This window comes from Nanorana parkeri, unplaced genomic scaffold (genome assembly GCF_000935625.1).
Source record: "Nanorana parkeri isolate BGI_ZX_2015 unplaced genomic scaffold, ASM93562v1 scaffold468, whole genome shotgun sequence".
Lineage (NCBI taxonomy): Eukaryota > Metazoa > Chordata > Amphibia > Anura > Dicroglossidae > Nanorana > Nanorana parkeri.
In genome coordinates this window covers 666,027-692,957 of record NW_017306736.1, presented here as the reverse complement: position 1 = coordinate 692,957, position 26,931 = coordinate 666,027, and the positions used below count along the sequence as shown (strand labels likewise).

Here is a 26,931-nt window from a genome sequence, read left to right as displayed (position 1 = left end):
ATGCTGGTCCAGCAGGGGTGTTGTGTAACTTTCAAGGTTATTTGATAACAGTTCACTGTTCTATGTTAAAGCACAAGTTCTTTTTCAAATAGCTCCTACTAAGTCATGCTAAGATTCAGTTTGGCGCTCTGGAGTTAAATATATCCTCTTGCCCCTTCGATGATTCCCTCTACACTGCAGGAAAAAGCAAAGCTGAGCATGTCAATTTACTAATATGTTTAAAACCCAAAAAGGTGCCCAGCCATTTATGTTATTCCATCATAATTTATTTCAAACCTTACAGAGCAGAGGTGGGAAGAAGGTGACACAGTTTATTGATGTCATCAGCACTGCCAACAAACATACACAAATTAAATGTATCATCCAGGTGCTCTAAACTCTAGGCAAATTGCAATGTATGGGCCTTGCACTTCATGCCCAATATCCCAGATGCTATGAATCTCCAGAAACTGGAGCAACTTCCAATCTAAAATGGATACCTACTGCTCCAAAAACACCAGAAATCTGGCATTACTAATGATTTTGTTCCACTATCACATACACGTACCATGTTTTGGCTGATCCTTTTCCAAGCCATGAAGGCCATTTTTACTCAACTGAAAAAAAACACCAATTCTACAACCCAACATCAAGTGTTCCTCCAATTAAAGACCGAACTCCCTAAATATTGCATCATTTATATTGTGAGAACGTGTCCTAACAGATCATACAAAATATTGACACCTGAGATATCCTTACAGACTTATATAGCTCGCCTCTGTCTTTATGGGTAATTGAAGGGGTGAGAAAGCTGGTATGAATGCGCATATGCAAGGTTGTATGAATGTTGTATGTACGTATGTACGTACGTATGTATGCCCAAGTTGTTGTTAATCATTCATGTTGCTATAGCTCTAGCTATTGCTGTTGCAGTAATTGCAGTGTTAACAGTTGTTAATAACTATGCAAAATAAAAATTAACACCTTTAAAAAAAAAATGTCCGGCAATTTTGTAGCTTTTAGCAAAATTCAACATTGCACCTACTATTAATAAGTACTAACATGTTCGCTGCATAGAAGCAAAACCATATTTCTCACCCGTAGCTGTGAGAATCGTGGTGGTTTTTGAGGAGGATCCTCACATGGTCTTTCTGCAAGCGAGGCTAAGATTCTTTTTCGATGTCCCAATAAATTAACTTTTAGCACCTGCCAGGAAAAGAGAACATTTAACTTTGCAATCTTTATTCGTTTCATGGTCTAATCTGGTAAAACAGGGACCAGATCTATTTACGAATACATTTTCCATGGTCTTACATACCTATTCATCTTAAAAAGCACTTCTTAACAAATCCAAACCAGCAGACTACCTGAATGCAAAAATGTTGGATACCTAGTACTTAGTCTGTGTGCAGTTTAATGATCCCGGAACAGAGAAAGACCTCCAGTGCTGGGACAATTAATGGCACTTCACTAACCACCTTTATAATGTCTTTTACAAGCACAAAACTTTGGGTATACAGAGCATGTGACCCACTCCCTTTTTCCCCACAGTGCGACCATGCATGAGCGACATCATATGGGGACAGGCGAAGAGTATTTTTGGTTACAGGGAAGGAATGAATGAAGCAGTAAAAGAGTGAAGGTAAGATAATTATATGCAGCAAATGGTGGGAAGGGAGAAATCTTGCACTCTGCTGTGCATGGGAACCCCCCATTTAAAGCAAGACTAAAAGGAAAACTTACATTGACAATCTCAAGTTCCCACAAATTTCGAAGTGTCTCCATAGAGGTATAGCCGCTGCTTAGAAAGCTGGAAGCATACTGCTGGAGGGAAAGAGCACGCAGCCATGAGGTTACAGACTGATCCCATGACAACGGGAATGGCTTTAAAAAAAAAAAAGAAGTAAATTGTGAGTCCACATGCTTAGCATATCCAGTGTATGCAAGCAAACACGTTATTAGGGTGAATTCAGACTGCAGTTGTGTTTAGTCAGATTCAAAAACATACATTTCTAAATAGATTACTGCACGGCAGATCACATGTCTTGCATAACAAAAGAAAAGTGACGCAAAGCATAAGTGGAATTATTACGCACAATAATCCTTTCCGGAGTTGAAAACAGGTAAAATAAATTAAGTGAGAAAAAAAAAGACTGTACATAGAAACAATGGTGAAATGGTAATAATATTTTATAGGATTTAGTTTAATGGATACAAGAGCAGTGCCAATACAAAATGACTGGCAAAGAACAGATATTGATGCTCTCAAAAAATACAAGGTTTATCAATGTATTATGAGCTTGTTGCATAGAATCACTGAAATATATAACAGATGTGAAATATATTACAACTGTCTTATCCCACAGGTGTGCATTCACAACCTAGTGTTATCAGCATCAGACTTTTTGTGTTTGCAAAAAGCACTACACTGCTATTTCATTCTATTTTATATAGTGTGTGTGTTTCACATTTAAGTGTTGGCTGCTAATTTTGTTTATACATTTTTTTTTACACACAATTAGCAGAGAAAAGACACAAATAGTGTATGTAAATACATGAACATTTCACGTGAAAAAAGGAGGCATGCAGAGCAGAGCATTTTAGGGTAACGTTAAACATGTGATTAAATCATTTATTTTGCCAAGTATGTGATAAGGTATGCTCTATTAAACATATATACCGGAATTTGTCTTCTCGGTCGCAGAAAGAACATTTTAAAAGGAACCTCTAAGCACCCCATATCTAATTGTCTAGTTGTGTTACATCTGCCTTCCAAACCAGCATGGACTTTACAAGATGAAAGTTTTGGATGATACCATCCATCTGCAGATGTCACCTATAAGACCCCGACTAGGGCCATGATAAAAAAAAGTTTAAAATTGAGAATGGAAGGCATTGCAGATTTAAAGTATCTGTACAGTAGGGCTGCAACAACTAATCGATAAAATTGATAATGAGAATTGCTGTCAATGATTCCAAATCAGTCGATTCAGCTCAGCCCCACGCCGGGGGGCAGCAGCCTCTTTTTATGTAGTTTCCCCCCTGGATCTGCCACTAGCCCTGCCTGCGGCGCCCAGCCCCCCCTTACTTTTGGTACTGGCAGTGGGTGTGTGCAATAGCCAGTATGCTAGTGGCTACTGCAATTTGAAAATTCCAATAGCAGGCTGGCTATTGTACGCTGCCACTGCCTGCTGTCAGAATTTTTTTTCCCCCAAGAGCTGGTTGCCCAGCCAAGCTGTATAGCCACCCAGATCACTTGTAGTTGTAGCAGTCGGCCCTGACTGACGTCATTAATTGCTAGGAAGCCAGCGGTCCTAGCAACCAATGACTGAAGCTGAGGGGGGGCATGCCCCGAGTTATGGCTGGCAGTGGAAATACTGGCCTCGGAGGCATGTTTATCCACCATCAGCCAGCCATAACTCATAACAGGTTGGTGATTGTGGTCCGGACACAACTGCCACTCAGTTCGCCATTTAGTGACCAGTGCTCTATAGTATTCCCTTTTGCTCCTATCCTAGCAGGTACATAAAAGTGTATGTAGGGAAGTGAGGGGAGGGAGAACCCAGGTCAGCAAAGACCTTAATTAGACATTCCCAGAAGAGTAGAAGACTATAATGTGACATGAGAGGGATGGGAAGCATCGGTGCCCCATATGTGTAGAGCAATGCAAGACGCCGACATAACAGAGAAGAGAGGCCTCAAGGCCTAATTGTATACATGTCAAAAAGTCGTTTCCTGGGTCTCACCACAGTCTAGGCATCAACAAGGCCTAAAAGTAGACAAAGCAGTATAAAGGGTGACCTGCAAAGAGACGCTGGACCGTGACAGGGCTCCAGCCAGCGATTGACCTCTTCTGGAAAGTTGAACAAAGTTGCCTTGCCAATGTCTGCAACACATGGCGTCACTAAATAGAACATTGCATAAGACACTTTCAGGGCCAATAATTTGTGCTTCACAGACTGGAATTTAGTATGCAAACACTGAACTTCCAAGCAAAATTATGGAAAGGAGAATACATTATTTTTCACAGTACTTTTTTGTACATAGTTTTCTTATTGTAGAGAACTCTTTTCACTTGCAGCATTGAGTAAGGTGTCACAAACATGGCTGAAAAGATTCCCCAGCCAAATAGGCCTATCAGAAGTTCTTCAAGAAAAGTATCGGGGGAGCAGCCATTTTGTTTTCTAAAAGTCCCACTAACCGGGTTTGTGATCAGCATTGTTTGTTCTAATGATCACCTCATCTCTTCTGTAATTTTTCTGGAGCTGGTGCAACGCAGCATCCATAGGGACAACCAAATCCACCAGTAGACTGATGTGGGATTCGGCCTTGGAGACTCTGGCTACCCAGTATCTGGAGATCTTGTCTGGCCAATGACACTACTTTAACCTCTTGAGTTTTCATTGTCAAATTAATGTGGCAGGAGACTATGGTTTCCTAGATCTCCATGATGTGTGCATGCGTTACCAAACTTGTAGTCATAGAGTAGGCTGCATCTTTGGCAGTAGGCCCATGAGTCTTCTGGTCGTCGCTCCAGAATCTGTAAAGCCTTAAGGTGATCTCTGATGAAGCCATGAGGCAAAAAGTACAGAGGTCAAGATGAAAAGGCAAGAGAGCTGGACAGTGCAGCTCTTTGTAGCAGGTTTTCAATGAGGAGCTGCTCACCCCAATAAATCTAAATATATAATCCAGCCACGGACTCTTCTAACATCTACTCCAAATCAGATTCTTATTTTGTCTGATTTAACTAGAAGACACCTGACGCTGACTCGAGTATAAGCCGAGGGGGGCACTTTTCAGCCAAAAAAATGGGCTGAAAATCTCGGCTTATACTCGAGTATATACGGTAAATTAAAACAGCAACAGTATGCGCCCTGTCCATCAAACTGCCAAATGCATTACTATTTATTTTCACAGGACCCTGAAATTAACCCAGAACACGGAAAAAAGGTGGTACCTTTGGTAAAAAGTGGGCTGCCTGAAGAAGTCGTCGGCGATGCTCTACATCAGTGATTCCAATATCCATCAGGTCCTGATCCTCTAATATATTATCAGTCTGCAGGAACAAAAAGACATTTTGAGTACTAAAGATTACCAAACCTCAGTAGCACTAACACAACAGTGTAAGCAACAAGTATATGCCGGTACTTCTACAAGTACATTTTCTATGCAAGCTTAAAAAAAAAAAAAAAAGTGTTGCAGAAATTATTTACCTATCTATGCTTGAAGCATCTTAAACACTATTTGAGGCTCTTTTGTGGTTAGGATGATCTTTCCCCCTCTCTGGAAAAACACACTAAGGCCAAAAATGGTGGTGGAAAAATGCAATTTCCGTTTGCCAAAACGGAATGGAACGGATTCTGTTTGCCTGCCACATGGTATCTATCCAAATGCATACTTATGTTTACAAACTGGACCAATACACATGCTGTGACTAGAGCTGCCCTCCTCTGCTGTGGGAGTAAATGATTGGAACATCAGATGGATTCCCTTTAGGTGATAATCAACCTAAAACATCAGAGAGACCAGCTCTAGCACCAATAGGAAAAAGGTGCTAGAAAAACAGGTTATTCTTTTACAAAGCAGAGGTGAAAAAAAGATTCCCATCCTCCTAGCATACTAGCAAAAAACTAAGGCATGCTGGTAATAGGAAGGGTTATCCTGGGCCGGCCTACAGATTTTATCTTTGCCTGTGTCCAGCTCTCTTGAAGGTGGCAGTATAGCCTGAAGGTGAAAGGCTTTCCCTGTCCTTCAATGGACAAGAAAGAAAATGTATTTTTTGATTAAATTCCTGTCCGTCGTCATAACTTTGTGACAATGCAGAGACAAAAAGGGGTGCAAAGGAAATATATTGTTTTTTTTTCTGAGCATATAATCCAGCATGGCTGATTTCCAAATGTTTAAGTATGTACAGCCTCCAGAAGATTCTGAATGGTTTGTTTTCTGGACTGCCAATGTGGCTGAAAATATTATACGTTCATCTGATCCAGTTACCGTTATAACACACATTGCACTTACTTATTACTCAGGTGTTAAAAATAAAGCAAAATGATTAACATTTCTAGGGACACAGGTTTTCATGGACAAGCCTCCAAAATGTGGCAGTGCCCATAAAAATCAGATACAATGCTTACCTGTGTAATATTGCTAAAACCAATTAAAGAAACATTTAACAAAAGAGATTAGGTACTCCTTCCCATCAGCAAGTCATAGCAGATAATAAATACATATCTTCACCGTGCTCTTAAATGCAGGGTGGGAAAAGGCAACTAATTATGCTGGTTGTCTGGTTTCACAGATGAGCTGCTTTGTATAATACAGCCAAATTGGGATAACACCTATTTTATATTTGATACATGTTTTCATTTACACAGCATAAGCTAAAACAATATTTAAAAAATGCTTGCAGTTTAAATTGGGTTTACATTTCTACGTGCTTGTCCTTTCTTGTAATGTTAGGAGGGATTGTGAGAGGTCTGTTAACCCTGCGTGTATTGTGCTGGCTCATTTCATTAAACTTTGTGAAGTAGATTTGAACACTGCATGTTCTAACAAAAGGTTAAAAGATTAATAGCCTGGTTTCTTCATTGTATGTTAATAAGGTTCATGAGAGAAACACAATCCACAAACTTCAGTCCTAAGTTTTTCTATAAAGAACAGGCCACTGTGAAGGTGCTCAAAAAAACTTGGATTCAGCCATGTTACCTGCTGCAGCAAAACATCTAAAAAGTATGAATTTTTTTTTTTTTTTTCGGTATGCTGCATGAATGGGAAAAACAAACATATAGGAGGGGTGTTCTCAAATGTAACAACTGGAGGCAAGGTGGGTTACATTTTGATGTAAACATCTTAAACCACTTCAGGATTTAGTATTTATTGCATCCTGCCCTGAAGTTAAAAAGGTGTAACAATAAAAAATAAAAAAATGTGAGCTTTTTTTTCCTTAGGTTCAGTGGGCCCAGTGCTTTTAAAAAATGTGATTGGGGCAGCTGTTAAAGCCCAAACTCCATCCAAATCTTTTTTGTAGTTTTTTGAAAGAAGATATAAGGACTAGAATCTCTGCAAACATTTCATGACTGTCTGTGTTTGTGTGGTTTTTTTTTTGCTTCTTGTCTTCTGTCTGTACCTGATAAGTGACAGACAAAAAACGGACAAAACGGGAATTGAGGGGAGATTTCCTAGTGAGGAAGTTTAGAACCTTCCCCAGTATTGTACTACTGCCTTTGACCCCATGAAGGACCATGAAGGACCATTCACTTTCTTTCCTGGTGACAGGTGCCAAACAGAACAGGAAGAGAAAAGAAATTGGGGACACAGATGGAAAACTGAAATCTAAGAGAATGTCACTCATCCAAAACTTCGTATTGGCTGGATCTGGCCTTTAAATATAGACCCTGACTATGTCTATGATCTGCCCATTTCTGTGCCTACTTTTAGTTAGTAGACTGCATTCCATACAGGAGGATCTTGGAGTAGACCACCTGGTCCACTCCAAGTCCAGAGGACTTCCTGGGCAGTATGACCATTGTAACGGGGGGCCAGTAAAAAGGAAAAGTGATAGATGGTAGATACATTCCTCCACGGATCCTTAGATTCATCATCTAAGGTAATGCCAGCATAGATTTGGAGGTAAAGAAAAATATCTCTTCACCTTGTATTGGTAAAACAAATTCTGGGGCTGGTGTTACTAGGAGTCTGATAGAGCTCTGGGTGGGACTCCTAGTTCCATCGACGGTAGTTTAGTGAAGACTGCACAGGACTTCATTAGTGTGCAGCTGCACCTAGCTGGGGGAAGCGTGTGTCTCAGTGCAAGCTCTGTGTTTGGAGCCAAGCCTGTCAGTAGGACAGGGTTCTGTGGATGGACTGTAACTGTTCCCGTAGAGGAAACAGACCCAGCTCAGAGAACTATCGCTAATACCCAGTAAGGCTCAGTGGAGCAGACTTTTATTTGTTTATGCCAATTTAATTTTTTGGGCTGGATACCTGTAACCTTTTTTTTGTCAATTGATTGCTGTCTGGAATTAAAGCTAGCAATTTTGTTGGAGACTGTGAGTTTGCCTCTACATTGAGACTATTTCCCTATACCATGTAAAGTGTGGACGAAGCCAAAGATCTGCCCACTGCATTCACATTTACAGGGCATGCTTGACAGATTTAGGAGTTTGCCACTCCCTGAAGACAGCAAATTTCTTTCTTGCTGTAGAAAGAGCACTCTTTGCTGAAAACAAAAACCACAGCATCCATTCAATTCCACATAAAAAATACGCTATAAGGGGTTATAGGAAATGCAATCCTAACCACTGTTCTTATGTTGCAAGCACGAGTCACTTTCCTGGTTGTGAAACACTCCCCTAAAGCAGCCGCTTTTAAATTTAGCCACTGCTGCTCTGTCACATGAACGTGACTTTCAGAAAGCATATGACATACCCTACCTTTTCAGATAATGTACTCACCAGGAAACGCACATCATCAAATCCATTTAGCACAAACTTGCTCTCATACTGCAGAAGACCAAGTGATTCTAACCATTGAGCTACACTCTGCCCAGGTACACGGGATCCTATAAGCATTAATAAAAAGGAGCAGCATTACTAACTTGTCTATCGCTACAAGCACTCTTTGCATGCATTAGTTTTTACATTTTGTTGTTACCTGCTATGACCTGTTGCTCCTGAGAGAATTCTATACCCTGACCAATAGAACTCATTATCTTATCGATCTGTGGAAAGAAAAATCCAGAACAGACAGGAGAAAAAAGGAATATCACATTCATAAAAGTGTGTCGAAAGAGCAGCAAATATATAGACTACTGTTTAGTGCCTGCTTATATTTCCCCTAAAAGGAAATTAGCAAAGATTTTACCCAGTGGGATTTACATAATACAAATAGGAAACAGATCAAGCATTGCACAGTAACTCTAAAGCAGCCAATCAGAAATCAGATTTTTTTGTTATGAGTAGGCTTGCTGTAAAATGTTTGCTGACCAGCCACAAGTTACTACATGCCCTCCTACCATTTTATAAAATTAACTGAATTCTACCACTTTCAAATATTGATTGAAAGCTTCATCAATTACATCAAGCTATACCTGTAATGCATATACATATATAAGGATCTTAAAGTCACTTCCTCTTTTGGGGTATTTTAAGCAAGCACTAAAACAGGGCATTTTGAATACATCATGACTAAGCATTGGAAGATATCCCATTAATACCGCAGAGATATTACAGCCAAAACATTACAGCCAAGCAGTTTTATCTTGAAACAGACATAAGTAGATGATTTCCTCCACCAAACCACATCACAGCTGGCAGCAACACACAACAAAATTACAAGAAAAAGCAACAATCAACATAAGCAGACAACCTTGCTACCAACACCCAGGCCCCTCTAACAAATGCCCCCAGCTGTCTTACGTATTGCTTGGGGGGAGATTCTGGGGCCAACTGGAGCCTCTGCTGAAAAAGCAGCATTGTTAGAACTATTAATATAAAATCCTGTGTTCCCTTATCAAATACATCTGAAGACCATCAGCAATCACTCTGATTGAACAATCCAATTCTGCATTGACTAACACAAATTTGATAACCCATTTCTTTGCCAATACTGCTATTCCCCCACTAAGATTCACAAAATGACAGCTTTGTAGGTCCATGACCTCAAAAACCTGTCTTGCCCTTACTATCCACTCACATGTCATTCAAGTGGCTCCCCATTTCTCTGACTGACCTCATCCCACTCTGAAGTGAAGGAAGGGGACTTCTCTAGTCTTTTCTTGCTGCCCCCAGCTGCACAGTTGGTGAGAGACTCGCTGCGGTTCCAGTCTTCTCCCTCACCAACTGCTGGGGGGGAACATGTTAACAGGTCCGAATCAGACTTTGACAGACTACGACGAAGTGGCAACTCCATGCGAGAGGCAGCACCGTTTCTACAGCTGTCCGTGCTGACAGGATCACAGGGTACAGGCGGATCTCGAACTTCACACACTGGAGAAGAACCATGAAGGAGCCCAGAGAAGTGCTGAAGCAGATGGGAGTCAGAGCTGTCAGCAGACGTCAAACTCCAACCCCCTGAACTATTCCTCCGCTGCCCACCTAAAAAAAGTGGAGAGACAAAAAAGAACTTTCACGGTACGTGGATGAAGGGAGTGAGACATGAAAACACTAGAACTAAAACATAAAAACAAAACAACCAAAGCACAACACAAAATATTCAAGAAGTGACCGAGACTAAATGCAGAGACAGTGTGAAGTGTCCAAAGCTGGCATTCCAATCATTCTGTGACAGACTGCAGCACAACTGGTGTGAGCTGCTGAACACTAAGTACTATTGTGCATATCTGCTCTCTGACATTTAGAGGGGGAGGCTAAACAGAACAACATTCTGCAGACATGTTTGATGGTAATTTCTTACTGTTTGGCCTCTCAGATGCATGCGATTCCCCTTCAGAATGACCACTAGACAAATCAGAAGAACCACGGCGATTTGCGGGATATGATGGATCGTGTGCGAGTGCAGAGTGACGTGCTCTGACCTAGAGTTCAAGGTATTGCAAATCATAGAACTGAAAACTGTTTTCAACAGGATAATGGGCACAAAATAAGAGGGAGGGAAAGTGATGCAAAACATTTTACCTGGGGCTGGGAGTTTCCAATATCCCCTTCCAAATGCATTAACCCTGTGGAAAATACATAAATACTAGCATGTTTACTTGATTTTTTTTTATGCCCACTTTCACTGTCTAATTATATTGTTAACACTTAAATTGCACTTAACGCTTAATTAATTGCAGGTTGTAACCGATATTTCAGTTAAGAGCATCTTTAAGGCCTATTCACAGTACTGCAGTGCATCAGCGCACTCACAGTAGCATGCGTTGTTTAAGTAGCCCGTTCAATTGAACGGGCTGCCTAATACACCAAAAATGGTGCATATATCAATTCTGGCAGTGCATATCTGTCAACAAGGTGGGTTGGGGTGCCATTCAGAATCAATGCCAAACTTGGTCTGGGCATTTAGGCTTCAAAAGACTCTGGTCACTAGAGTTAATCATGGCACCATCCATGGTTTTCCTACATGAACCACTGCATTTCTTATTTTAGGATTAGGGTATTGCTATTTCTTTTCTAATCTTAGTTCGGTTATATGCTTGTTTATTTCTATTGCGTTTTACAGTGTGGCTTTTATTCCCATTACTTTTTAATTGGTGTTCTACAATACACAGCCTGTGGATTATACATAACTTTTTTTTTAAATAGATGATATACATACGATTAGATAGATTAGATAGATTAGATAGATTAGATAGATTAGATAGATTAGATAGATTAGATAGATTAGATAGATTAGATAGATTAGATAGATAGGTGTATGTATGTATATCATTTTGTAAAAATTTTATTTACCTTGTTCTTTGCTAGCTCTGAGGTCTACAGAACTACACCGTTCTGCCTTATGGACAATTTTATGTTGCTATGATACAGAGGGGTGAGTGTTGCCCCATTCTAGGACTGTAAGTGCATTTCTGGCAGGATCCCCGGATCAGAATGAAGGAGGATAAAAAAAAAAAGGGAATCCAGCCGCTAAATGGCCATTTTAAAGTCAACTGAAGTCACAGAAATAATCTCTCAGTCAGATACAGATTTACTAACAACTTCCATTTTCACAGTAGCTGTAAAGGGTTTTCAAACATGACTGCACAATCCAATAGGTAGAAAAGATAGACCTAGTGCACTCAGTAACATTTCTGGTCTGGTATACCTAATCTGTTCTTCTGCAATACAAGTCTGTGTGAGGACACATGTAATAAAGGGGAGTGGCTTTTACTCAGCTATGCCACCGCAAAGCAATACCAGCTTTTTTGGGTTTCACGAGTACTTGAGGCCTTGCTTCAAACGTATTCTTCCTCAGACTCCTACATAGCTCTGCCAGGTCAGGCTGAGTCACCTGCCATGTCAACTGGGGTCTCAACTACAGTCACACAAGAATTTGAGGCCTCCCACCCCACCACTACAAAGATTCTATGGCTGATCTGCCCACGACCCTAGCAGTTTCTGAGCCATTTGTTGCAGTGACTATATTTGAGTGTCTTTAATCTTTAACTAATGAGATTATCTTTGAGGAGTCGCAGTCTTCCGCTATTACTCCACCATCAAGAAAGACTATATAGGTTCTTTGCGGACTCCTGAATAGTTTGCCTATCAGGCACCCAGGTACAGAGAGTATTTCAGAGAAACAAACTGGACATTCGCCTTCTGCTCCCTCTTCACCTTTAACCTTCCTGTGTCTCCACAAAGATTACCAGACCTACATCTGCCCCTTTAAGGTCTCCTGGACCAAGGTGTCATTGTCCCAGCTTCTGTGTCAGGACAGTTTCAGGAGTTGTACTCCATCCTGGTCATTGTTCTCTTTCCCAAAGAGTACAAATTCTTGTTTTTTGGGCATGTAAGAACAATTTGCATGGTACCCACTACATTTACTATTCCTTCTCTTCCCAAGAGGGATTTTCTGGCTTCTGTGGTCTATTAGAACATGTACATACAGGTCCCTGTCCTTTCAGTGCTTTTTGATTTTTCAGTCTTGCCTTTGCACCCCTATTGCTCTCATAGCATCCCCACTGAGGGACTCTTAGGTGACCTTCTGTGAAGGAAGCAGTCAGCATGGGTTATATAGGACATCTCTCTAAATGTCCACGTGTCAAAGGTTTGGTTGGATCCTGAATCTTCAAAAATCAGCACTGGAATTCACTCATCACCTGCAGGCTGCTTAGACCAGAAAGTTTTTTCCACTGAACAATCTTTCTGATCTCATGACTTGTCCTTCAGTCCTAGAGTTGCCCGCCAATCAGCTGTTGCATGAGAGTCATGGGTCTTTGAGGCAGGCCCTTTTCTCCAGTCTATCCACCAGACTGTCTCAGCAGTACACTTTATTGTTAAGGGACAATTTGGCCTAGTTACTGAGCAGACCAAAATCGCTAACCCCTAAGGATCAGGTAGTTGCTAGTCTGGTGGATCAGTCTTTCAGCTCTGGAGTTACGGAAGTCTTCCCTTTTTCACCTTTTTGGAAGATCCTACCAACAGACATAAACCTGTTGGGCTTGGGAGGAGGCACAGGCACCCTGCCAGTGCAGAGGCCCTTTAGAGAATTTTTGTCTCCCGATCTACATTCTGGAGTTACAGGGGATGTGATTTTTTCTATATAATTGAATCATCCCATTGTCAGGTCACCTGAGATTGAGTTGGACAATCGCAGCAATCGTATGCCTCAACCATCAAGGAGGAACAGAAGCTCTTGCTGTGATAAGTGAAGCAATTCGCATCCTGACCTGGGCAGAACTTCATGTTTTAGTCCAGTTCAATGCGCTCAACTCTGGTGCAGACAATTGGTGTGGCTTCCCCAACTGGTTACATCTGAACATGAAGGAGCATTGCATAAACCCAACAGCATTCCAGTGTTGCAGATGGAGGATGATGCATATGGACAACCTGATATTCTGGTTTAAGTGTATGCTGAACAGTCTTGAGGTGCAGGAATCAGTGAATGCTCTGGTGACTTTGGGGAATCTATACATCCAGATCTGTGCTTTTCCTCCCTCTAACGCTTCTTCCTCATCTGCTTTACAGACTTGAGATGGAATTCTTGTGACTTTCCATGCTCTGGATTTACCCAGGCAAATGTACCTTGTTGACCTGGTAAGGCCTGTTACTCCATGGGCTCTAACAGATTGTTGTATTTGTGAAGCCAGGAATATCTCCAAATCTGTGATTTTTTACGATATTCTAGAATAGAAAGGATATTCCAGCAAGGTCCGTCATGGGGCTTTGCCCCAGGAGTTGCTTTCCCTTCTTGCAGATAAGTTGGATTAAAGCTCACTGTTTCTCTCAGCATTTTTCAAGAACCGCCAGTTGGACTCCTCCGAAGGAATTCTACTGGTAATAATCTCCCCTGCCAGGTGAGTATCTGACTTGACAGCCTTTCCATGCATGGAACCATATTTTTTGGTGACCCTGTACTGGAATGAGAGGAGTTTAGAGGTAGGACCTTCTTCTGACCTAGGGCCGTTTGTGGTCTTTTCCTCAATCAGCACATCATTTTTCAGTCCCTCTGTTCAGCTCCAGTTCTCCTTGTTTGACTAAGCTTCAGATTGTGAGCCTCGCTCATTCTCTCAGCTCCCAATTGTCATCCCAGATGGACTCTGTAGGGTGATTCAGTCTCTCATTCCACCATTCAGGGTGGTTTAGGAAAAACCAGCTTCAAAGCTTATAAGTTTTAAGGATCGGTTTTCTCGTTCCCTGTCCAGACATACTTCACTGCCTATGTGAGTGTAAGTTTATGTACCAGCCTCAAGCATTGGTACCCAATGCAAGGCTACCACCTCGTCTTTTCACCAACCAGAGATTGCGGCCTGATCCGACACCAAAAAAGTCTTGAAATAGGATTTTTGTACTCATTGAAAAATCCATTTTTTTCATGTCCATTGAGGGACACAGGTCACACCCCTCTGTTTTTGATAATGTTCTTGGTACTGCTTTCTCTATAAAACTTTTAGCCATGCTGGTAGTTGGAGTGGTTATTCTGGGCTAGAACAGTTTTTTTGTTAGCCAGTGTACAATGCTACTGTAGGTGGCAGTATAATCCAAAAGGTGAAAGACTTCCTGTGTTCCTCAATGGACTCCAATAATTGGATTTTATGATGAGTATACAAATCCTATTTTAGAACAATTTTCAAGCATAAAAGCATTTATTATTTGTTTGCGAGGGTGAATGACCATAAAAGAGATAAAAAGGAGAGAGACTTAAATCAGATTTTAAATAATCTTGCAAGTGCGAACACCTGCCGTATTCCCAATACCTACTCTGTTCCATAGCACATGGCTCCTTAAAAGATGGCAGTATGACCCTGCCACAGTATTGTATTATCGTGTCCCACATTTCTAAATCCTTAAAAAGCACTTGACACTGAAGAACAGTAAAACTTCACATATATAACACTTAATATTACACTAATCGAATGGAGAGCACCATCCCCCAGCCAATCACCCCTTTCATGAACTTACTAGGAGTCCTCACATCAGTCGACCTTTCACTACTCTTACATGGAAGGCAAAAGTGGCAGACAGGGGCGGGGAGAAGGCGGGGAAGAGGCAGAGCGGGAGGGGGGCCAAGTTGCTGCACCATGGGCCTCTGGGTTGTACTTGCCCCCTGGGCTAAAAGTTGCCAGTCAGCCCCTGCTCTATAGTCATGAAAAAGCAGGTCACCAGCACTCAAATTATTTAAATAGATATGTCCTTTTTAATGGACAATTATGTCACGACAATCAACAAAGCCGACGTTTCGGGGCCGCGCAGGGTCCCTTCTTCAAGGCAGATAGATGTGACCTGCTTTTTCATTTCGTACTTTGCACTGTGCCATCCGTGGAAGTCACTACAAGCACCATCATTCTTACTGGCCGGGATTGCTGTAAGGTGTGCGGAGAGCACCCTCATCAACTGATACTCTATAGTCAGACACTGTGCATGCAAGAGATACTAGGATGCTACATGAAATAAAGGCTAGCCTGCCAATGGGCAGTTCAGACAGTCATAAAATGTTGTCAACAGCCAAGGTCTGTATATCGATTGAACATTTACATAAGTAAAAGGGTAGGAGAGTTTTTTTTAATTGCAGCTCCATTTTAGCTTGTATTTGGGACTCTTCTGGATGGACCAACCACTTTACAGGATTGTACTGTTGTAATGTAATGTACTGTTGTTAAATGTACTGTTAAGAAAAGCTCTTACAGTGAACTTGACCTGACCTAAATTGGTTCTAAGATAAAAGTGCTGAGGTACAGACATGTATTAATCTTCAGACTGATATTTATGAAGCCCCTTGGATCATAGGCCCTGGCAATACATTGAGAGTACAAAAGTGAGAAAAAGGTCAGCTTTGTTTTTACAGTTTCTTTTTTAATAGTGGATAAGGGATTAGGTTTGTATTGGTATTTGTGACTACACTGAAATGTTCTCTTATTGTGTGTTTCAGTGAATCCCCTGTCACATCTAGACAAGAATTGAGAGAGAATTAGGGGTCAGCAGAACAGGAAGGAACAGGCAACAATATAGAACCTCGCAGGAAGTTCTAACCTTTCCCTATAATACTTAATGGGGGGAATGTATCAAAACTGGAGCAGATTTGCACTGCAACCAATCATCAGCTTCTATCTCTCATTTTAACATTTCAACTGAGCAAACTGAACAGAGATGCTGATTGGTTTGCCATAGGTAACTGCTCCAGTTTTGATAAATTCCCCCCACTGTGTATTAGATACAGCCTCTATCCCTATTTAAGAAACATCCCATTAGTTCTTATCCTTCTCATCTCCTGGCACTGGGACAGACAGGAACTGCAGCAAGAATATAATATAATATATACAGGTGAAACTCAAATAATTAGAATATCGTGCAAAAGTTCATTTATTTCACTAATGCAACTTAAAAAGGTGAAACTAATATACGAGATAGACTCATTACATGCAAAGCAAGATAGTTCAAGCCGTGATTTGTCATAATTGTGATGATTATGGCTTACAGCTCATGAAAACCCCAAATCCACAATCTCAGAAAATTAGAATATTACATGCAATCAATAAAACAAGGATTGTACATAGAACAATATCAGACCTCTGAAAAGTACAAGCATGCATATGTACTCAGTACTTGGTTTGGGCCCCTTTTGCAGCAATTACTGCCTCAATGCGGCGTGGCATGGAAGCTATCAGCCTGTGGCACTGCTGAGGTGTTATGGAAGACCAGGATGCTTCAATAGCGGCCTTCAGCTCTTCTGCATTGTTTGGTATATATATACACACATACATACATGCACACAGACACAGACTCCTCTCGCCCCTTCCCCAAGTGGCTCTGTCGGCTAACGTAAATGTGCCCATTGAAATTTACTGATATTATGTTGCAATCAGGTCAAATATTAAGCTAATACTTATGTTTAAATCACCCTTAGGGCTTTGCTGTTTTACCATACTATGTAATTTGTAATTCAGCACGTATTATTCTGAGTTGCCCCACTCAAGCGGCGGCCATATTGAGTGGGGCACGTGAGATTAATAACGTGCTGGATTAGTGTGATCCTAGTTCATTTTATTACTTCATTGTATAGGCCAATGTAGTTGGATCTGTATGTGCGTTATAATTAATCGATTAAAAACATTTTTTATTAAAATCGAACACGAAAACTTTAATCATTACCAGCCCTAGTTAATACATCTTAAGGATCCTCAATAAATGTTCCATCTGTTGCAGGTAGAATGTAATCAGGTAAAGACACCACAAAAACTACACGGCTGCAATAGTTTGTGTACAATAGTTAGATGTATAGATATTTGACAACCTTAGCCAAAAGTTAAAGTGAACCTTTACCCAGATCTTTAAAAAAAACAACAAATACACCTTTAGAAATGTTTAGTAATGACAATCTACAAACAGATGCTTCTAGATCAGGGGCGCCCACAATTTTTCGTCTGGAGAACTACTTTTCAAATGACAAGCTCGATGAGATCTATCAAAGAAAAAACACCTGCATTCTATCGCCTGCATCCGGAACCCAGGCACATTAGTGCCTGCGTTCCAGTCCAGTGCGATCCGCAAAATTGCTGCGAGCACTATTTTTGCAGTAGAAAAATGGCACCAGCACACCATAAGTTGAAAAAGCAAAATATTTTATTGCCAATAGCTGTATCTCATTGGCAAGCGCTTTCGTGGCCTCACAGGGTCCCCTTCATCAGGCTTAGAGAGCACTATTTTTGCAGATCGCTCTGGACCGGCACTAATGTGCCTGCGTTCCGGGTGTGTGCGATCGCACTGTGGGTGCGGGGCATGCCTGCGCTGCCATTGACTTCAATACAACCCCACACCCCCTCCCGCCCCTGAACGCAGGGAGTTGGCCAGCTTACATTCCAGTGCATCCTAGAGGCCCCAGCGTCTTGAAATATTAGGGGTCTAAACAGCCCCCTGATATTTCCCTTTTAAAATAGAAAAAGAAATTGAGAACACAAAGTCCTCAATCCCTTTTTCTGTAGCTTCTGTTCTAAATGAACGGAAAGCACAGAGGCTTCCCATTCATTCAGAAACTATTTACTATCATCCAGTTTCTGAATGGGGAGGAGCCTCTGTAGTGAGTGCTTCTCCCCATTGAGAAAATCATGAATGAACAGGAAGTGATGTAAATCACATCCTGTTCATTTATAACTGGTGACACATACTACTATGTGTCCCCAGTTATTTACAAACACTGGAGTGATCAGCTGATTGCTCCAGTGTTTGTCCTGCAGAGGACCAGTACACATCACTGATACTTACCGATCCTCTGCCGCTCAGCCACGCACACGGGGGCTCAGCTTCTCCCATGGATCCCCCATGCTCTCCCGGGCAGAGGCAGCAGGGGATCCGACACGAAGCACTTCAGCCGCAGGGGGGGAGGGCGGAGCCGCTGTCACAGAACTAAGGCCGAGCGGTGAGGGGAGAGAGAGGTGGCGGCTGTCAGATCCAGACCGAGCGTCTCTCTCTCTCTCCTCACCGTTCGGCATTAGTTCTGCGACAGCGGCTCCGTCCTCTGCGCTCCCCCGCCGCCGGTTCCTTCACTTCTTCTCGGATCCCCACTGCATACAGATGGGGAGAGCAGCGGGGATCCAGAGAAGCCCCACCGGCGGGAGGAGAGGACATCGCGATCTACCAGTGATCACGTTATGGGCACCCCTGTTCTAGATAATTGCCGGCTTTGTATTCTTTGCATACCTTATTTATTTTTTCTTCCCGTCTTCTGACAGTGGCCATGTTTACTAAGGGCAGGTTACTAGCACTCCTATGACTTCCTGGATTTCTGGCACATGTGACTAGGACATGTTATCATGCACATCATCTCAGAGGAGGAAAATGTCTTTCTCTGAGATCTTGTGAGATTTCCCAGCAATGCTCTGCTGATGACAAGGCAATCCCAGTGTGCATTGCTTTGCCAAACTGAAGTCATTTTGCCCTTTCATAGCAGGAAGTGAATGCTCTGCAAGTGTAAGGTGTAAAATGCTGCGATTTTGAAATACTGACGTCTGTTATTATTAATCATCATACAAAGAGGAATGCATTGGTAGAATTTGATTGAGTGTAAAAGGTCCACTTTAAGGGCCGGTTCATACCACAAATAGTACGGCCGGCTCTCTGCATTCAGGGGCAGGAGGGAGCATGGTGGTGCATTGAACTCAAAAGGCACAGCAGCCACTCTTGCAGTATTTTTCCAGATTGCACTGGACCGGAACACAGGCACTAATGTGCCACGTGTTCGGGAGTGGGCGATCGCACTGTGGGTGGGGGGTGTGGCTGCGGTGCCATTGACTTCAATGCACTGCTATGCCCCCTCCTGCTCCTGAAGGCAGGGAGCCAGCCGGAGTGACAATACAGTGCGTTCCAGACCCTGGAAAGCGCTGCTTGTGGTGTGAACCAGCCCTAAAAGAAAAAACATGAGCTGAACCCAAGCTCAAAACTTGGACTGAGTAAAATTAGCATTTACACTGCTGCTACTGTGTTATTAATATTATGAGCCAAGATAACAAATTTACTCCACCTTGATCATCAGGTTTTTTGGTCTCGGCAGTAAGCAGGAGCTCATAGGGGTTCTCCTCTTCCCGACTAACATGCATATGACCAAGAGCCTTATGGAAAACAAAAAGAAAAGAGAAGTGAAACTGCCCAAATTTTGTGCATACTAATTTAACAGTCATTGTAAATCGCAAGTGTGACAGATACCTGTTGGAAATTAGAGACATAATCAATTAGTTCCCCTTTTCCTATCTTCTTGTTAGGACAATACAATATGATAGTTAGACATAGCCATGGCAAAAATGTTAAAGCAGAACTTTACACACCAGTGTCAGGCACTTGTTAGCACTTTTGGATTTATTTACTTTCCTTCCTCTTAAGGTGCCCATACACCTTACGATTATCGGACGAAACTTTTCGTCCGATGATCGAACCGTCGTACGATTTTCGTACGACGGCCCCATCCTGCCCCGATTATCGCAAGGTTCAATCAGCGGTAGTTAGAAAAAAACACCTGGACGACTTGCGGTAATTGACCGCAATTATTTTCGTTTGCGCATGCGCAGTGTTAATCGTACGACTTTTGACGGACGGAAACGCCACCAACCATGCGAACATCGTACGATCAACCAAAGTTTTCAAACATGCTTGACCGTCAAAAGTCGTACGATTGTACAGTACTATCGGTCGGGCACTCTATTCACACGTTACGATTGTCGTACGAAAAGTCGATCGCATACGATTATCGTACGATAATCGTAAGGTGTATGGGCACATTTACTGCTACAGAAAAGTAGCAGGTGAGTAATTATGTGCACTTTTCTAATGCAGCACTGACTACTTCGCCTGCGCTTCTCATCCTGATTAGTTAGGAGACGCTGGAAACCTGCAGTGGTCTATGCTGTGATGACGTCCCTGTTTGCAATGGAGAGTCCATAAGGCTAATAAACACAGACAGGTACTGTTCATTCGCCACAGGCCTAGGATCCATAACAACTGTCTATTGCAGTGCAATCACAGACAATATATCGACTAAAGATCCTAGAATTTACAGCTACCACCTTGGGTATAGCAGTGTTTAACCTTTCCAGTGCAAAGGCTACATGGCTCGGGATCAAATTTAGACAAAATCGTTTGAATCAAGAAACAAAACCCTGAAATTTGTCAGGTTTTAACATGTACATACATGTGTATATAATTACAGCACAACATGGTTTCCCAAGGACTGTGTTCTGACCAGCAAGGTTCCCTGATCCTCTTCTGTGCAGTACCATCTGTGTGTCCCTGTATCACCCCTGTGGCACATATCTGCCTGAGATCTCATCAGTAGCTGGAAGCTTAGGCCAGAGGACAGTGGCTAACATCACAAGCTAGGAACTTAGGCTAGATGACAGTGTCCAAAGACAGAGGGAAGAAAGTAGGAAAGGGACTCCTGGCTAGTCAGGAAGATGGCAGGCCTGACATTTCAGCACAAACTTTAGGTTTGTTTCATACACTATTATAGTGATACATACACTCTAGTGCTGTCATTATTACATTTTTCTTTTATGCAGATAAAAATGCAATAGTAAGTCAAACACAAGTAAATCTATATTCACAAGTTCCCACTAGATCTTTTTGTTTTATTTTGTCTTTAAATCTACCTAAAAGTAAACCTAATCTGGTCTAAAACAGTTTTAAGAATAGACCAGAATTAGTTCTGGTAGCATGCCATGTCTGCAAACACATCTGTTATCAAATTGAAGTCTACGTTGACTCTTAGGACCAAAGAAAAGACTGTACACAACCCATTGAAGTCTATGGGAGCCAAATGTTAAATTTTTTTTTCCCCTGTTTTTTTTCTAAGGACAATTAGCAAACTTTTAGTAAAAAAAAAGGGGACATGTGTAATGGGTACTGCCATGCACCAATGCAAAAAAATACATAAACAAATTAAATACACCCATTTGGCAGGGAGCGAATCTTTTAATAAAAATTAAAAGGCAAGCTATGGACTGGTTGGGAGGGGGTGTGGCGAGACATGCTTTTTATTTGTTTTTGGTTTGTTGCTTGGGTTCCCCCTTAAAAATGTATACCAAGTCCTCTAACTAGGATAATGGTCTGGTATGGATTTTAGGGGAGGACTCTACATGGATTTATTTATTTTTTTTACGCATGGGGCCCCCTCTTAAAATTCCATACCAGAACACTATCTAGGATGAGGGTCTGGTACATATTTTGAGGGGATATGAGGGACCTTGCTCTTCTTTTTTTTTGCACGGGGTATCCCTTTAAAATCCAAACCAGACTCCTTACCAGGCATGCAGCCTGGGTGACGAGAAAAGGAGGGGCAGCAAGTGTGGGCCAATCAGGTCAACCTGCAATGCAGATCCACCGTTAATCACAATGAGCCTCAACTCTACGATGACATCAAAGCAACACTTGCAAGGCAACCCTCCCCCATTGCATCCTACCACAAATGACAGCTCCTGGGACAGCTGCTGCTGACAGACATCATTGACCAATATGGTAATGACCATATTTGGTCAAAGACGTTACCTGGGATGCCCACCGGCTTGTTTACAATTTGAAACAAACAGGCGGACAGAAGCTTTATTTAGTGCCAATAGTAATCCTTCCATTTTCAGGAGCCAGAGGTTCAGGCAAGTGGATGAACTAGCCAAACCCGCTCATTTCATTCACCCACAGTTCAGGTGATACTCCTGGTGGACCTGAACCTGCTCGTCCCTAGTATGCAGGTTATTAAAGGTTACCACAGACATTATTTTTTTTAAACCAAACCCAGAGAAAATGTTAATGACTGAGCTGGGATGGCTGTACCCACAGTAGACAGCCAATGTATATCGGGAGGAAGAAAAAGGTCAATAAGATGGGTTTCATTATTTCTGCTGCTATACTGCAATTCTCATCAGATTAAAATCACAGAGTACCAAACAACATCCTTCAAGGTATGAAACAGTGTACTGCATGGCTCAGTACACATTTCTGTTTTCAGTGGGCTGTGATCTGTTCAAACCTGAATGATTCATTCATAGGGAGGTCACGTCTCACTTTCTTCCCTTTTCATGACAGTTAATGCATTTTGCTTTTATTCCTGTTTACGACAGTTGCCCAGTGAGGTGCTAAGCCTGAATTATGCATATTATGTAGGAAAGAGAGAGCTCTAAAGAAGACCCAATACATACACAATCATAAAGAACACAGATACATTTTGGGTGACCCCTTTTAAGAAACCGTTTGGCTTTTCGGTTCTCACAATGCTAAAAATAAATAATGGGTAATATTAGTAACAATAGTATTAATAACCTGACATGAGAAATTTACAGGCAACAGCCAGTTAGTACTAGGAGTGAGTGGTCAGTAACATTAGCCATAACACAGGTATTAAAAGGGACACTAAACTCACGACTTAAATCTTAAAAATGAATTCAAGTACCTTAACTATTAACAAAAATGTACGTTATTTGCGCTGTAGATCCTCAAATCATCTCTGAGTTCATGCTGACACTGTCCTTCCTTCTGGAGGGTGGCTACTTTTGTTCCCCATGGTCCCCGTGTGCGTTGTAAAGTAGCAACTGCTTCAACCTCCTTCCCATGATGGTCTACAATCTCAATACAAATTAGTAAACTAAACATGGGATTGGAGTCTATCACAGGAGTGAGCTTGGAGCGGTGGCTACTTTACAACACACACAGGGACCATCGGAAACAGAAGGTAGGACAGTGTCAGCATGAATTCAGAGATGATTTGAGGATCTACAGAGTGATACACAAATAAGGTCCTATATTGTTAAGGTACATGAATGCATTTTTTAAGATTTAACTCCTAAGTGTCACTTTACACTCTACTTAAATACAAATGCTGCTAATGTCTCTAAGCTTTAATAAAATACAGTAAAGAGAGCTTATTAAACAGACAGCAGTAGCAAACAAAATAAACTTACTTCCCGGATAGCACCTGCATTTTGTCTCCTCTCAAAGTCTTCATCTTCTTCTGGTGGAGGCTTAGCAGGTGGAGGAGGTCGATCCTTCTATGAAACAGGTATATTAGGATTTTAAAAAAAAATAGAACTGCTAAGACAGGGGGTAAATACAGAGAGAGGTATGTAACTATGCTCACCCTTCGTGTTTTTGCTATTTCACGACACAGGGAGTCCCTATCAGAAGACCGTCCACTGCATATGCTATCCAAAGAGTGGCAGGAGGAAGCATTATAGAGTGCTTCATAAGGAGACTCAGTCAGTGAGATGCTGTCTAAGTCTAACCGCAAATCCAGAAGTGCTCTTTGCATTCCACCTAAAAAGAAGGTGGTTTGTAAAATTAGCCAGAAAACAATAAATCCCCTACATTACAAAAGATGAGATGTACAGTATGTTTGCTAAACATAGAACTAAAATAAGTAATGTTTAATGAACTTTTACCTGCTTGTGAATCTATACAAACAGATGTACTAGGTTTGGCTGCTGGTTCCGGTTCTGGATCTTTTGCAGCTTGTCTGACTGCACTGTGGCCTTGATGACATACAGGATAAAAGAAAAAGAACATGAGCCAAAAAGATACATAGCATGTGCACGCAATATTATTCCTCATTTTACACCTGTGCCCACTTCCTCCTAAACTGCCCCAATCTCAGCCTCTCTGCTTAAAGGAGAACTATGGGGCTTTTCCCCATAGTTCTCCTTAGGGTAACAGGAGGACACAAACGAGCGTCCTCCCGTCACCCTAAGCTCAGTATACCGCGAGCTAGAGCTCGCGTTATACTGAGACGCCACAGTATACCGCAAGCTACTGCTCACGGTATACTGAGACGCCGCAGCTGAAGCGGATCCCGACAATTATGTCTGGATCCGGCCAGCTGCGTGAGTGACAGCTGGCTCTGCCTATCTTCGGTCACCAGACTGGACCGGTTGTCTGCTCACAAACGGACTGCTACTTGTTTAGCTCAGACACACCGGTCTGTCTTCGGTGGTCTGTCTGTATAGGTCAGACATGCCCAGATAAGTGTTCTCCACCTATCAGGCTTTAAAGTGACATTAAACCCTCAGATTTTTTAACATAAAACAATACTGCAATGTGCGCCTTACTGTAATCCATGGTTGTTTCCCTTCTCTTTGCTGCTCTTCCTTTTAAATCTGTATCTGTTCTCATGCTGGGCAGAACTTCTGTTTTGCAGCAGACTGCCTTGTCTCAGGAATGGATACACGGTGTCTGTGTATAGATTTGTATGGGCTTGAAACCTGAGCCAGCACTACAGGAAGAGGCCCTGAGCTGAAAAGGGAAGTTCTCCCCAAGCATAAGAAGACATGAGGATTTAAAAGGAAGAGCAGCAAAGAGAAGGGAAACAACCATGGATTACAGTAAGGCACACATTACAGTATTGGTTTATGTTAAAAAATCTGAGGGTTTAATGTCACTTTAAGATGCTCTCACAGGCCATAGGAGAAATTATTGACTAGAAAATACTCTCCTCTGTCAGTTTCTCACCTGTTAAGCACCCTTTCCTTACTGAAACAGGCACTATGTGTACAGTTACATAGTGGCAGACCATCCATCTGTCACAATATATCAAATATTTTCTTACAAATTAACATTTCAGATAAGATACAACCATAGATTAACACATCACAATAGTAAGAGACCAGCCTAAAACGTTTATGTGGTCATTTAAAGAAAGCAGAGGGAATGGGAGTAAGGGGCGGGGGATGAATGACCGCTGTAAATGTAACTTGCAGCTTGAGCTACTAAGCTCTGTAAACCAACTATTTTTTTGGAAAATAAAATCAAAAGACGGAGACCAGAGCTCCTCCTGCAGGCTGAACATGAGAAAACAAAAGTTATATACAATAAGGCATAACTACCTGACTGAAAAAATACCAAAATATTTGTGAATTATTTTAGACGTAAATAATTTACAGAAAATATATTCAAAACCACTACACATTCCATTTACATATATGACTAAATCTACTTCTACAGAGTATCTGCAAAGAACTCCAACAGTTTTAGAGTTAAAGTGATAATAAAGTCAAAAGGATTTTAAGCTATTCCCAAATGCTGATGAAATCACTTAAAAATGAATGCTGTTCTTTGAGGTTTAAGTTTTAGTTTCTTGCAGAATCAGCTGGTCTCCTGAGCACTGGTCCTGACTTCCTGTTTTAGAGGGACTCCCTTCTCAAGCAGAGTGCTTTGCAGTCACCCATGTTTATGCTGGTAACCTGTGTGTGTCTCCACAAACACACAGACAGAGCAAATCAAGCTAATCCCCCCTGGTCTCCTCTCCTCCCTTCTCCAAGCTAGTAGATGAACAGTTGCGGGAGTCTGCACTGTCCTTTATTATCTTTTCCTGGACAGGAAGTTCAGGGGAACTGAGCTGAGATACTTGGAAGCAGCTGTTCAGAAACATGATTATTTTAAGTGTTTGGGCATAGATGTCCTTTGCTGGGCAAAATATATTTGTTTGATCTGGATTCATTATTGAAAAAAGGTTTGAGAGTTTAATACTACTTTCAAGGTACACATCCTCACACGCTCTCACCCTGGATAGAAGATGCTATGTGCTGGCTCTTTTGTGAAGGCAACTCTTGTACAATGTCCAGCGATGTCATTCCTTTGTTATCTGTGATGCTGACATCAATTCCTAGAAAAAGAAAAGCGAGAACACCAAGTAATTTCTCCTTATCACTGTATACCTAATTTTGAGACAACACAAGAAACACAAAACTTTGCCAAGAATATTAAACATTTTTCAACCAATATTTGAGGTCTATGAGAAGAAAATCTGCACCAACTGTGATAAAAAAAAGAGTGCATGTAAATAAAATGCCTGAACATAAAAAGTCTTAAACATTGTCCAAAGCAACACATTTTAGCTTTCCTAGGTAGGTTTGAAAAAGAAAAAGCAGTGACAAAACAGCAGCCAGGGAATTCAGTGTTGAGGTATTATACAAAGCTCTGGGGATTAGAGAGTGTAGTGCTGAATGCAGCAGACAGCAATGGGGTGAAGAACAGTGTGAACAGGTGCAAAAAAGATAGGGTTCTTGGCAGACAGAAGAGTGGGACCTGCAAGAACAGGTTTAGATTTAGAAGGCACATGTAATTTTCAACTACACTAATTCCTGAAGGTAGAATCCTCCAGCAGCACAAGTAAAAATTAATATCTCTGTTTCTAACACACTTGGGAAAGAACACCTGTCAGCAAATGACAGGACTGCCAGTCAGGGGCTGGGAACTGGTTAGGTCTGATCACCCAGATCTAGGTTCTACATACTGAGCACTCACAGGAAGTGTGGCTTAATCCCTAATGAGAACAAACATCTCTATCACTTTAATTGCATTTAATATAATAAGCAATGTGGAAATTATATATATA

General features: G+C 41.6%; 1 protein-coding gene across 4 annotated transcripts in view; it reads right to left on the bottom strand.

The window, feature by feature from the left end:
- Nucleotides 1–26,931, bottom strand: part of ANKS1A (ankyrin repeat and sterile alpha motif domain containing 1A) — an 89,350-nt gene that overhangs the window by 21,475 nt on the left and 40,944 nt on the right. Inside the window, exons 7-20 of one of the 4 annotated variants that reach the window (XM_018560612.1) lie at nt 26,098–26,199; nt 23,984–24,073; nt 23,683–23,858; nt 23,507–23,593; nt 19,588–19,675; nt 10,614–10,657; nt 10,393–10,513; nt 9,709–10,073; nt 9,396–9,437; nt 8,632–8,698; nt 8,433–8,539; nt 4,937–5,035; nt 1,723–1,863; nt 1,078–1,185 (exon numbers count right to left, since the gene is read on the bottom strand). In XM_018560612.1, the coding sequence (XP_018416114.1) occupies nt 1,078–1,185; nt 1,723–1,863; nt 4,937–5,035; nt 8,433–8,539; nt 8,632–8,698; nt 9,396–9,437; nt 9,709–10,073; nt 10,393–10,513; nt 10,614–10,657; nt 19,588–19,675; nt 23,507–23,593; nt 23,683–23,858; nt 23,984–24,073; nt 26,098–26,199 (1,637 nt within the window). The remainder of the gene's footprint in view (nt 1–1,077; nt 1,186–1,722; nt 1,864–4,936; nt 5,036–8,432; nt 8,540–8,631; nt 8,699–9,395; nt 9,438–9,708; nt 10,074–10,392; nt 10,514–10,613; nt 10,658–19,587; nt 19,676–23,506; nt 23,594–23,682; nt 23,859–23,983; nt 24,074–26,097; nt 26,200–26,931) is intronic. The other 3 variants (XM_018560613.1, XM_018560614.1, XM_018560615.1) reach the window with 3 other exon arrangements.